General features: G+C 39.4%; 1 protein-coding gene across 1 annotated transcript; it reads right to left on the bottom strand.

Moving 5' to 3' along the window:
* Nucleotides 1-3,091: 3,091 nt before the first annotated feature.
* LOC112258029 (homeobox protein otx5-like) lies at nt 3,092-10,195 on the bottom strand. The gene is made up of 3 exons (XM_042327856.1): nt 9,715-10,195; nt 6,811-6,961; nt 3,092-4,506 (listed from the first exon to the last, which is right to left on the bottom strand). Exons 1-3 carry the CDS (start codon nt 9,794-9,796, stop codon nt 3,831-3,833), a joined length of 909 nt encoding a protein of 302 aa, XP_042183790.1. The 5' UTR covers nt 9,797-10,195; the 3' UTR covers nt 3,092-3,830.
* Nucleotides 10,196-13,979: the final 3,784 nt, after the last annotated feature.

Here is a 13,979-nt window from a genome sequence, read left to right as displayed (position 1 = left end):
AGATTTGGCACAGTTTGTACTGCGCTACAGTTCCACCAACTAGTAGGGATATATAGTTGCCAAAAGTTTCCAAACGTGCGGTGGAAAATGAAAATGAGTGTTTCTGAAGTTAAAATAGTATCTCTCTGTTTTGGACTGTTTTTTTCCTTCAGTTTCTTGCTTAGTGAATATGACCCAGGTAGCCTATGTTTATTTCTTCCATTTTTTATTTCACCTTTATTTAAATAGGCAAGTCATCCTCCTACAAGGGCTAGGATTTTAAAAAATCTAAATTACATCTCCGTAATCTAGCATGGGTAGGATGGTCATCTGAATCAGGGTTAGTTTGGCAGCTGGGGAAGGTAGTAGGACTTGCCCTAGCTGTGTGTGAAATGTGGTGCCTCTATCACAAAAGGCACAAATTCTCTCAAATTTGATACTAATGAATATCAACCTGGTCCTGCAGAGGTACGGTGGTGTGCAGGGCTTTTCTCCGGCCAACACAGCACCAAAACACCTGGGGTGTATTCATGACGGAAACCATTTACTGTTTAAGAACCAAACGGAGGCAAACAGAGCAAAATTAGAGTTTATTTTGAACACATTCAGGTATGTCCCTCCCCGTTTCATTCCATTTTCTCCCGTTTAAGAAATGTTTTGCAACAGAATCGGTGGAATGTATACCACCCTGATACAGCTAATCAACTCAAGGTCTCGATAAACTCAGATGAATGAAGTAGTTTTGTGCTGGGCTGGAGGTAAAACCTCCACGTCCAGTAGCTCTCCAATGATCACCAGGGTTGGTGACCATTGCTTTACAATTGTTTGTTTTTTTAAAACCGGTTTATACAGGTTTATGTTGTATACATATACCACTTGACCCACTCTTTATTTTGTAAATAGCGTTTGTTGTGTGAATAAGTGTTTCTTTGCATTAGGGTACGCACATCTCGTCTGAACTAAGTTCTCCATCATTGAGTTAGAGTAGTCATTGGACTCAAAAGTTTAAACTGATGTGGTTGAGTGTTTGTGTTCCTTATTCCCTAAAGAGAAAGGAAATGCTATATTTTAAGGGGTCATGATTTGGTGATTTAGGTCTTATGTGTTAAGGGTTTACAGTTTGTGAGTATACTTCAGAGAGAAGGGCACACAATGGGCAACATTTTAAAACTCTTTGCAATGGAAAACAAGAAATCGGGGTTAGTTTTGCAGCTGGGGTATGTAGTAGGACGTTGTTGTTTGTGATGTTGTTTGTGATTGGACAACTCCAGCTAGTCCCTCCCTGTGTGTCTGTTTGGTGGTTAATGAACACGACCCACATTGGGAATGCTGTGTCTCTATATTCACCTTCCCCAAGGTCTGCTGAGTGCTGCTGTCCTTCCTCCATCCCCCACCACATCTGCTCCTTTCAGAGATTACCGGCAACATGTCTGTCTGTCTAAAACTCTCTGTGCTGATGACGGGCAGATTACAACCACACTGCACCCTCTGAGAGAGATTAACCAATCAGGACCCAGACAGAGAGGGCAGGGATTAACCAATCAGATCACAGAGAGGGAGGGCAGAGGGATTAAAGTGTGGGATTAACCCAGCGAGTTGAGTGCGTATGTGGTGTGCGTATTGAGTGCGCTATGGAAAACTCTCCAGTTTCCCTTTTACGTCTCAATGCTATACTCTATTATGTTTGTGTTCAAATGAACTCTTCATCAATTCATTACCCTCCTATGTTATTCACTCGCAACATTGTTAGATAAATATACTTTTGTTCCACTCTGAAAAACAAAGTTATTCTGTTCAATAAATTAATAGGTTTTTCATTTTTAGAGTCCATATTTGTCCAAGTTTAAAGTAACAAATTGTTACTCTGTCACCTAATGAGGAATCTAGTCATCTTCAGATACTGTAAAATATGTTATGGAATCCATCATTTGCAATGTCTAGATTTCAACACACATTTGTAATGAAGATGCCGTATTGGCAAAGATAGGAACATTGCTGCAGGGTAACTCAGTGCCCATCTATTTTATAACACACACGAACACACACACACACATCGCATACACATTGAATACACATATTGTACTCACAAACAAGTATACACCCGCACACAAATGTCCACTTGTGGTCAAATTGCATGGCATGTAACCAGGTCAACTAGGGATTACTGAGTTGTCAGAGTTGTCAGAAGAGGGGGGTGAGGTGGAGTAGTGGGGGTGTGGAGGGAGGCAAAGGGGGATAAGAGGCTGGCAGAGATGAAGGAGAATAGATGGGTTTGAGGGAAGGGGTGGGATATGGCAGGAAGTAAATGTTCTTTGTGTTACCCTGAGGGACGATAGACAATACTTTATGTCACAGATGACAGCCTTGATTGTTCTTTGGACATTGAACAATTTTTGGAAGGAAATAAATAAAGAGGAAGTGATGACATCTCTGAGTCACTCATTTTCCTCTATAGCAGAGTTTGAGCCTGTGTGTTTAAATCAGTTTCTAGTTAAGTCTTTCCCATATAGTATTATCATCAAGGGTGTCCTTCCTTCTTTTTATAGGGTATACTTAGCTTTTTTCAAGGAGAAAGGGAATAATTGAGACCATTGGTAGAGGAGATTGAGAGACATGTAGATGACCGACAAACAGGGAAAGAGACTGCGAGAGAGAAGGAAGAGGAAAAGAGGGGGAGAGATAGAGGTAAAGAGAAAAGAGAGAGATGGGGAGGGAATGAAGGAGGGAGAGAGATAAGGAAAGAGAGATAGAGGGGGACAGAGGAGTAATCCTGACTAATTCACTTAGGACATTGCTAAAGGGAGGGTAAGAGGATTGAGCCACTCCAGAATCAGATCAGCAAAAATACCTGACAGCAAGACGCACTCGTGGGCCAAGGGGGCAACACAACAGAAACTACACTCACATAATATAACACATAACAACATGGCCACTTGTTAAGTTCTGGGTCAGTTTTGTACTTCAACTCAACCAATTTAAAATCCGAATAGGGAATACCAATACATGATGTACAGTACATTTGAATGCAAAAAAACCTGAACCCCTTCATATAAATTGTGAAACGAAAATGTCACTCAAACTTGTAATCACAATGACGTTCGTTGGCCATAAATGTAGATTCAAAGTTAGCTTTAATATTTCACACAAAAAAACATAGAAGCCATTTTTTTTTCTCCCATCAAAATGTAATAGCAACGATGCTAGCCTAACACCATAGTAACATGTTAGCTCCAATAGCCTAAAAGTAACCAAATTAAGATTTCAATTGTAGCATATATAACAACAACTAAACTCAAATTAACACTGATAGTCTTTCAGAACAAAAAAAGAGAGAGACTAAGAGAGTATTAAAGCCCTGTGAATATGATCTATTGATATGTTTCTTGAAAACAGCAGAAAAAAGAACAGAGGAATGATTGAGTATTGCGTGGTTGTATCAATAGAATTCTCTTGAGGATGTCTTTCCATGACAGACCAATCAATGCATCTGAACCATGGCCTGTGTGTTTAAGTCCGTTTCTAGTTGAGTGTCTTTCCATATAGTATGATCCTCAGGGGCATCCTTCCCTTCTACTGTATGAGAAAGTAACTGGATCTGATCTCCTGCATTCACAGTCAGGAGGTATCAATTATATCCCTGCGTCTATCTTCTCCTCTCTCACCTGAATGGAAAACACATTCTACAGGGGTTGTAAAAACCAAGATTACAAACGAGAAACAAAACTTACAAACAAGAAATAACCAAAACAAAGTAATCTGTCAGAATAATTTGATCGTATTTGATCGTGTATCTGGTGAGGGCCTCATTCATTCACAACTCCTCCCACTCTTGTTCTTGTTCTTGTTCTTCTCTACAGCACCTGGAACTTCCACGAATTCTGGTCTTTGTGGTCCAGGCAGTCCATGGTGCTGAAGCCCAGCTTCCACGCCTGCTGGTCTTTGTAGTCCAGGCAGTCGACGGAGGTGAAGCCCAGCGAAGCGGCCGTGCCGTAGCCCTGGGAGGAGAGCGAGGCGGGTGACTGGCTCAGCGAGCCCCCCATGGAGGGCACGGTGATGGGGCTGAGGGCACCGTTTGCCGACAGCTGTGAGTGCATGGGCGAGAGGTAGGCGCCACAGTCCAAGCCTGTGAAATAGGAGGAGGTGCCGGCGTAGCCCTGGGCGTAGGCCTGAGGCTGGCCGTAGCTCATGGGGTAGGCAGAGGGCCGCTGCATGCAGGGCGCCGAGGAGGCCAGAGGGTCAGGGAGTGGCGAGATGGCTGGGCTCCAGATGGAGATGGGTGCATTGCCTGGGTTGTTGCCGCTAGTGGGCAGTGAGGGGCCTGATGGGTCGGGGGAGGGGCTGTAGGAGCCAGAGGGGTTGTTGGATGAGGGGTCGGGGCCATTGCTGGGCTGGTCCTGGGCCGGTGACGCCTTCTTCTTGGGCGGGCGGGGCTTGCTCTGGCCGCTGCTCTGCTGCTGCTGCTGGCGGCACTTGGCACGGCGATTTTTGAACCACACCTGCAGATACCGAGACAGACAAACACAACCCCTTAGAATAGAGAAAGAAAATATGTAGAAATTCTCTGATTGTGAAAGTAAGTTGTTTGGTGGAGGGAAAAGGACATCATGTTACTACATAATTGTTGATATATCTGTCACTACGCCAATGTGCACCTACAGATGTAGGATCTTCATTTGATCACCCTGTTGCAAGAGAACTTTATTGAAATGAAAAAAACTTGTAGTGTATTTGAGGTTTAAGAAGGCTTTACAACTTTAAAACTTGTTGTATATTTGAGGTTTAAAAATGCTTCTGAAGTTGATTTTCCCTTATGAAAATGTATCATTCCCTACAAAAATGTACATTAATTACCATCGAGAGTTCTAAAGGTACTCGCACTCAAATCATGAAAAGGAAGAATCAAAGGAGGCTGATATGCTAAAATAATATACTTTATTTAATCCATGCTTAAATTATATAAATCAGCCTCCTTGGGTTATTCCTTTGTATGGTTTGAGTGCGAGTACCTTTTGAACTCTCGATTGTAATGAATGGACATTTTTGTCAGGGTTGATTCATTTTTTTGTAAGGGAAAAACCTTTTGAACTTGATTTTTTTCTCCTACGCACAACCCACCTTTCTTACTAGCTTGAGAGCAAACCCTCATACTGGCTGTCTACATGAATTATAATCCACATAATATACTGGCTCAACTTAAGATCCTACATCTGTATACTCTGTGATAGTATTTGTGTATCAAAACCGTACCAGACAGAACTGTGAGCTAAACTGTCACGAGTGTGGGATGTGTATGTACAGAGCATTTAGTAGGCTACATGTCCTTCTACAGTCTTTACCACAATACTGGTGAATTGTCCTCTTCGAGCATATGCCACTATCTCTTCTTTATATTTTCATATTGGCTACTTTATCTACAGTGCCTTCAGAAAGTATTCAACTCCGACTTATTCCACAATTTGTTGTGCTACAGCTTGAATTCAAAATGGATAAAATATATTTTTTTCTCTCACCCATCTGCACACAATAACCCATGATGACGAAGTGAAAACATGTTTTTAGAACTTTTTGCAAAGTTACTGAAAATGAAATTCAGAAATATCTAATTTACATAAGTATTCAGGCCCCTGAGTCAATACATGTTAGAATAATCTTTGGCAGCGATTACAGCTGTGAGTCTTTCTGTGTATGTCTTTAAGAGCTTGGCACACCTAGATTGTCTAATATTTGCACATTATTCTTTAAAAAATTCTTCAAGAGTGGTTAAGGGCGCTGTACTGCAGCGCCAGCTGCGCCACCAGAGACTCTGGATTTGCGCCCAGGCTCTGTCGTAACCGGCCGCGACCGGGAGGTCCGTGGGGTGACACACAATTGGCCTAGCGTCGTCCGGGTTAGGGAGGGTTTGGCCGGTAGGGAAATCCTGGTCTCATCGCGCACCAGCGACTCCTGTGGCGGGCCGGGCGCAGTGCGCGTTAACCAAGGTTGCCAGGTGCACGGTGTTTCCTCCGACACATTGGTGCGGCTGGCTTCTGGGTTGGATGGCGCTGTGTTAAGAAGCAGTGCGGCTTAATTGGGTTGTGTATCGGAGGACGCATGACTTTCAACCTTCGTCTCTCTCGCCCGTACGGGAGTTGTAGCGATGAGACAAGATAGTAGCTACTAAACAATTGGATACCACGAAATTGGGGAGAAAAAGGGGTAAAATTAAAAATTAAAATAAAAAAAATTCTTCAAGCTCTGTCAATTTGGTTGGTGATCATTGATAGACAGACAATTGCCATAGATTTTCAAGCTGATTTAAGTATAAACTGTAACTAGGCCACTCGGGAACACTCAATTTGTCAGGATGCATGTGATGAAATAGTCTTATTCTGTACAGGCTTCCTTTTCTTCACTCTGTCAAATAGGTTAGTATTGTGGAGTAACTAACTCAGTTTTTTCCTATCACAGCCATGTAACTTTTTTTACAGTCACCATTGGCCTCAAGGTAAAATCCCTGAGCAGTTTCTTTCCTCTCGGGCAGCTGAGTTACGATGGACGCCTGTATCTATGTAGTGACTGGGTGTATTGATACACCATCCAAAGTGTAATAAATAACTTCACCATGCTCAAAGGGATATTCAATGTCTGCTTATTTTATTTGTACCCATCTACCAATAGATGCCCTTCTTTGCGATGCATTGGAAAACCTCCCTGGTCTTTGTGGTTGAATCTGTGTTTGGAATTCACTGCTCGACTGAGGGACCTTACAGATAATCGTATGTGTGGGGTACAGAGATGAGATAGTCATGAAAAAATCAGGTTAAACATAATTCCATCATCATTAGACTGTACCTGTACACGCGACTCGGGAGGTTGATCTTGAGGGCCACCTCCTCCCTCATGAAGATGTCGGGGTAGCGGGTCTTGGAGAACATGGCCTCCAGGATATCCAGCTGGTTGCGTGTGAAAGTGGTGCGCTCGCGACGCTGCTTCCGCGGGGTGGCTGAGAAATCCAGAGACACAGAGACTGTGTGACAATAATGGTATGATGGAATGGCATTAATGGACAGTAGCACTCCTCAGTGCTCAAAGTGATTGACATTCACATTGCATTTCATTAGGCTGGCAAGTACAGTTCATTGTTCATTCATACAGTTCATTGGTAAAGGGATGTAGCTATATCTGTTGATAACAGTGGTATTGGTTTCAATATCTATCATGACCACTCTCTATGGTAAAACAAGTCATTGGGCAATGTCATAGCCTATAGTTTCTATTATCTTTATGGTATTTTGAGATATTCAAATGAATCATAGCAGGTATTAGCCTAGTAATACAAAAAGGCAAAAAAGAAAGACACCTATGCTAATGTTGGCTATGTGAAAACTATTAGTTTCCTGACTAGTCTTACCCCATATATGAGAAGATATAGGTTACACTAAATGGTGATTGTGTGCTAGTTGAAGAATTGTTACAACTGGTGATGATGGTAATGGCAGATGCAAAAATAGAAATTTTGACACAGAAATGCATAGCCGAATGTAAAGGACTACTCTGACATTTATCCAACCTGGACTATCGACATTGTTTTTCTTTTCAATTCTCACAATGATTTTATATTTTCTTTTTGAATAGGAATCGCTATTATTTGCTATTAGCCTACCCTTTGTTGAATATTGTCACATGAACAAGTCTCAAAATAATCTATTCTTAGTAGTATTGATATTCTTATTGATATTATCATTGATATTCTTATTCTTATTGTTGTTGTAGTTATTATTATTATTATTATGTTATGTTGTTATACATTATTAAAATCTCTACAGGATCGGTGTCCCCCTGTGGGACGGTTGAGCTAACGTGCGCTAACGTGATTAACATGAGATTGTAAGTAACAATAAAATGTCCCAGGACATAGACATATCTGATATGGGCAGAAAGCTTAAATTCTTGTTAATCGAACTGCACTATCCAATTTACAGTAGCCATTACAGTGAAATAATACCATGCAATTGTTTAAGGAGAGTGCACAGTTATGAACTTGAAAATGTATTTATAAACCAATTAGGCACATTTGAGCAGACGTGATACAATATTTTTTTACAGAAATGCAATGGTTCATTGAATCAGTCTAAAACTTTGCACATACACTGCCATCTAGTGGCCAAAATCTACATTGCGCCTAAACTGGAATAATACATTGTGGCCTTTCTCTTGCTTTTCAAAGATGATGGGGAGACCAGAGCTAATGTGTTATATTCTCCTACATTAATTTCACATTTCCACGAACTTCAAAGTGTTTCCTTTCAAATAGTATCAAGAATATGCATATCCTTGATTCAGGTCCTGAGCAACAGGCAGTTAGATTTGGGCATGTCATTTATGGCGAAAATTGAAAAAAAGGGTCCAATCCTTAGGGGCTGAAAAATCCATGGTGCATGGACATAATGCATACACTGCACACTGTTTTACGCATGAGCAGCGTCAAGCTTTGGCCAATGTATCCTGAGAAAAAATATAAATGTAACATGTAAAGTGTTGGTCCCATATTTCATCAGCTGAAATAAAATATCCCAGAAATGTTCCATACGCACAAAAAAGCTTATTTCTCTCAAAATTTGTGCACAAATTTGTTTACATCCCTGTTAATGAGCATTTGTCCTTTGCCAATATAATCTATCCACCTGACAGATGTGGAATATCAAGAAGCTGATTAATCAGCATGATCATTACACAGGTGCACCTTGTGCTGGGGACAATAAAAGGCCACTTTAAAATGTGCAGTTTTGTCACACAACACAATGCCACAGATGTCTCAAGTTTTGAGGGAGCGTGCGATTGGCATGCTGACTGCAGGAATGTCCACCAGAGCTGTTGCTAAAGAATTGAATGTTCATTTCTCTACCATAAGCCGCCTCCAACACAATTTTTTTGGCAGTACAGACCTCACAAGCTCAGACCACATGTAACCACGCCAGCCCAGGACCTCCACATCCAGCTTCCTCACCTGCGGGATCGTCTGAGACCAGCCACCCTGAGGAGTATTTCTGTCTGTAATAAAGCCCTTTTGTGGGGAAAAACTCCTTCTGATTGGCTGGGCCTGGATCCCCAGTGGGTGGGCCTATGACCTCACAGGTCCACCTGTGGCTAAGCTCCTGCCCAGTCATGTGAAATCCATAGATTAGGGCCTAATGAATTTATTTGATTAACTGATTTCCTTATATGAATAGTAACTCAGTAAAATCGTTTAAATTGTTGCATGTTGCATTTATATTTTTATATATATATATATATATATATAAACTGCACTATTGTGTTTATCTCCATTGCCCACGCACTTTCAACATTTAGATAATAAAGAATTTACCAAATCTTTTTCAATTTACCAATGTTTTTTCATTTTTCAAATATATATATATATATATATATATATAAAATGAAAATATATATATATATATTTGAAAAATGAAAAAACATTGGTAAATTGAAAAAAATGTGGTAAATTCTTTATTATCTAAATGTTGAAAGTGCGTGGGCAATGGAGATAAACACTATGGTGCAGTTTGAGGCCATGTGGCCGAGAATGATATGTGCGCTGGAGATGGGGGTATGAGCAGGTGGGTCTGGGCATGGGTGATGTTATCGTCGTTTTATGTGTATGTTTTGTGTTGTTTTTTGTTTTTTTATCAATTCTGACAAAAAAAATACAAAAGGAGGTAAATGACAATAAAAAAAAGGTAATATTATTTTACTCACATGGGTATCCAGCGGTGGTGTGTAGCAGGTCCATCCCAGACATGTTCATGGCGTAATGGGGTTGCTTAATGTAGGACATCATCCTCGCACCGGGTTTTTATGCCTTCTCCCTCACTTGGTCGTCTCTCTGAACAGGCACACACGACGGACTTACTTGGCTATTTCCCACTAGTCCCTCTCCGTCGGTAATGTATTGAAGTTTAGGTCCCGCTCCAAATCGACCTCGCCAAGGGACAAAGGTATCTTGAGATGTCTCAAAGTTATTTGCCTTTCTTTATTTTCCCTCTTACTCTTTCTCACTTGACTTGTCGAAAACACAAAAAAATACAAAGTGCAACCCTCGTGATAATTGCGCACCGCAGTTTAGGACATAGTAGAGTGCGCGGACACTTATAATTTGGCGCGCCAGGAGTAGGTAAAGAGGTGCGTGCTGCCGGTGAGCGGGGTGATGCCACGACACTGACTTATTTTACAGACACGGTGAGCTAATTAAAGGTACCAAGTGGACGCACAGAACCCCCCCCCCCTCTCTCTCTCTCTTTCTCGCTCTCTTTTGTCTCTGCCCATCCCACTACACATCATCGCATCATCTATTAAACTTTTATTCCCAGATACATTTACAAAACAAATTTGCAGATAGGTCTACTTTTTCGTAGTAGAAAACGAAATGTGTCACATTAAGATTTTCGCATTCATCACATTTCCATGGAACAAAATAAGCATTTGCTGATGTATACGCCCTGGGCTGATTTATCTTTGCTTAGTAATGGGTTGGGTAACGTTTTTTGTTTTTGTTGAACATATGTATATTTCAAACTATACATACAGGGCTGTAGCAAAAAAATAATATTTAGTAAGTCTACTTTTTAAAATGCGAGGATTTATAACGACAACTGATAAACATTCGTCCTCTAAACATTTGAAATCAAGACATAATATTATAAATTATACAGCCGAGGACATATTTGGCCTATATTAATATAGTAATTAAAATGACTGAATTGAGTCCATGGTTAATATATTGCATTACTCAAAAAGTATATTCCCATTAAATTTTACGTTTCAATTTGTAATTATAATTTGAAAATCAATGAGAAAATAGTTAATGTTGGTCCAGAGTCATTTCGATTAGCCTACTTTGGAATCCAATTAAAACGTTGATGTAATCAACTATCCTCTGAACCAACATTTTATTCATCATTTCTTTTGACTTTCAATTTTTTGTGATACGCCGAAAAATATTTCATATTCGTTTAATTTGATTGTGTTTTTGCGAGGTTTTCACGGGATTTGTTTCGTAGAGTTATGTTGGCCCAACTAAACTGCATTTTTATTTAGAATATGGTGGACAATAAACATGTTGCCAATAATTTGACAAATTAAGCTAATTAAGCCCTGATTTGCAGTTTTTTTCAGTTGCTTTGGTGCAATTTTCACAAGTATGTGGTAAATGTTCACAACTTTTACTACAAAAATAAAAACAGATAATCAAAAAGGCAGGTGTTTCAACAGCACATGTTAAATTGACTAAGTACAACACACAAAATCATACGGTCACTTTTCACCAAACTGAATCAGTGCTTCATCTAGAAATAGGCCTACATGTTTCACATTGCAATACATGTTCATATAAAATAGTTGCCTTCCACATTACTTGAAATGATCCTCTTCTAATCTGTTAAAATACATTTTACTATGAATTAATCCGACTGCTCTTAATTTATAATAATTTAACCGTTTGGTAATCATATATATTTTAAACTGGATTGTCGATGTATGTCTATAGTGTATAAACATATAAAGTATGATATATACCGTAATGTATTATTATGATGATGATGAATATAGATTTTGCCTGACAGGTCTGGATTGATGTTATTGCATGCCTCATCCTTGCCCCCAAGGAGGGTGGGGCTCATGGGGATTACAATCATACATCTTCTACCTCTATTGTAATCATGTATTGTATTTTACAGTATTGTATTGTACTTATGTATTGTAGTGCTCCTGTACGTGACTCAGTTCGTAAGAGCATGGCACTAGCAACAGCAGAGTTGTCGGGTTTGATTCCTACTGGGGTCACATATGAACATTTGTGGACTCTGTTGTCACTTTGGGTAAAAGTGGCTCGTACGTAAATGGCATATATTACGGTGTTACAGTATTGCATTGGCCAATGCAATTTTAGTAACGCAGTGTTACCTAACTCCCCATCAAAAAAACGTTATTTTGGATAGGGGATGCATTTGTTACATACAGTACAGTACATATCTGATCTTGTCCATATCAGATTTACATTTTGTAAGTGATTATCAATTAAGAGCAGTCATATTAAGCAATAGTAAAATGTATTTTAACAAATGAGTCATATCAAAAGTAATGTGATCATTGCCTTGTGAAAGGCAATTACTTTATATTAACATGTATTGCAATGTGAAACGTGTATTTCTAGACGAAACACAAATGACATTTGATGAAAAAGTGTCTGCATGGTTTTGTGTGTTGTACTTAGTCAATTGAAAATGTGCTTATAGTTTTGAAACAACTGCTTTTTTGATGATATGTTTTGAATGTTGTACTAAGAGTTGGGAAAATGTACCACATACTTGTGGAAATTGCACCAAAGTGATTGAAAAAAATCTGGAAAAAAGTTTTGAATATGAAACTTGCTCTGTTATAAGTGTTACCAGTTTGGAGTTTTGTAGTAAGAGTTTTGAAAATTCACCAGAAACTTGTAAAAATAGCACCAAAACGATTGACCACAACTGTAAACAGGATGGTGATTGTTGCACAATCTTCAATATTTTCTTCTGTTTAATGGTAATTTCAATTATATAACCATTCTCTAAGAATATAACTTATGCTTTATTAGCATATAACAACTTGTAGCCTAAATGTCCAACATTTATATTTTGGTTTTTAGCCTGGCTGAAACTCAGGAATGTGGCTTCAACTTTCATTATGAATTGCAACTCAAGGTTTTCAATCAGTTATTGAACAGGTGTATCACACATTAAATTGCCGTTCATCAAATCAAGCCTTTCACACATTCATTGACACATCATCAAAAGATTACAGTGAGCTGTAATAAACCAGTGTAAAAACAAACACACACTCACAGATTCACAAACATCCACACAGCTCATTCAATTTAGCTATAATAATATACTTTATCTGAAAAGTAAGTATCTTATCTCCAAATAAAGTCAGGCAAGAGAGAGCAATCCATTCAGTGGCAGAGGGAGAGAACAAGGATAGAGAGAATGAGCTATCAGCTGATAGAATAAAGAGAAGTATAGACAACTTGGACAGACAGACAAGAAGACAGAATGGCATGTAGGTATAAAGACAGACAGAGAGGTGTTGAGATGTACAGACAGCTGGCAGACAGATAGAAATGAAGAAAATATAGATATATTCTACACATGCAACTCAAAACAATAACAAAAATACTTTACATGGACAGAAAAGACAAGTCACTAAACTCATTAAACAAGCGAGATGGAACAACGACCGACCGTATTTTTGTGGACTAACATCATTGATGCCCATGTGTGTGTGTGTGAGTGTGAGTGTGCCAGTGCCAATGTGTTGGTCAACAGTTCAAGCTAAGAGAAAATGAACTACGTGGTTGTGGCTTTCGTTAGCTGTCTTTTTGGAGATCAATGTTGACTAATATTTGGACAAAACAATCATTTTAAGGCTGGATATTTTCCTCTGGATTTTTTTTGTTGTCAAATAAATATTTGGTCAAATCCAATAGTTAACCACTTTTGTTCTAAACTTTTTTGATATTTCATTTTTATTGACAGTCAGCAACTATTCAGTGTCTACATACTGTCTGTCACGTTCTGACCTTTATTTCCTTTGTTTTGTCATTATTTAGTATGGTCAGGGCGTGAGTTGGGGTGGGCAGTCTATGTTTGTTTTTCTATGATTTGGGTATTTCTATGTTTCGGCCTAGTATGGTTCTTAGTTGTCTCTGATTGAGAATCATACTTAGGTAGCCTGGGTTTCACTGTGTGTTTGTGGGTGATTGTTCCTGTCTCTGTGTTTGCACCAGATAGGGCTGTTTTAGGTTTTCACGTTTCTTGTTTTGTTAGTCTGTTCATGTGTAGAGTCTTTATTAAAGAACCATGAATAGAAACCACGCTGCATTTTGGTCCGCCTCGCCTTCACCGCAAGAAAACCGTTACACTGTCGCAATACAGATGATTCAGACAGGCAGCTAGATTGTGGAACAGCTGCAGGAGCAATTAGGGAAG

Source organism: Oncorhynchus tshawytscha, linkage group LG09 (assembly GCF_018296145.1).
Source record: "Oncorhynchus tshawytscha isolate Ot180627B linkage group LG09, Otsh_v2.0, whole genome shotgun sequence".
NCBI classification, from domain to species: Eukaryota; Metazoa; Chordata; class Actinopteri; order Salmoniformes; family Salmonidae; genus Oncorhynchus; species Oncorhynchus tshawytscha.
The sequence above is the reverse complement of the archived record's forward strand: the minus strand, read 5'-3'. Positions and strand labels throughout refer to the sequence as shown.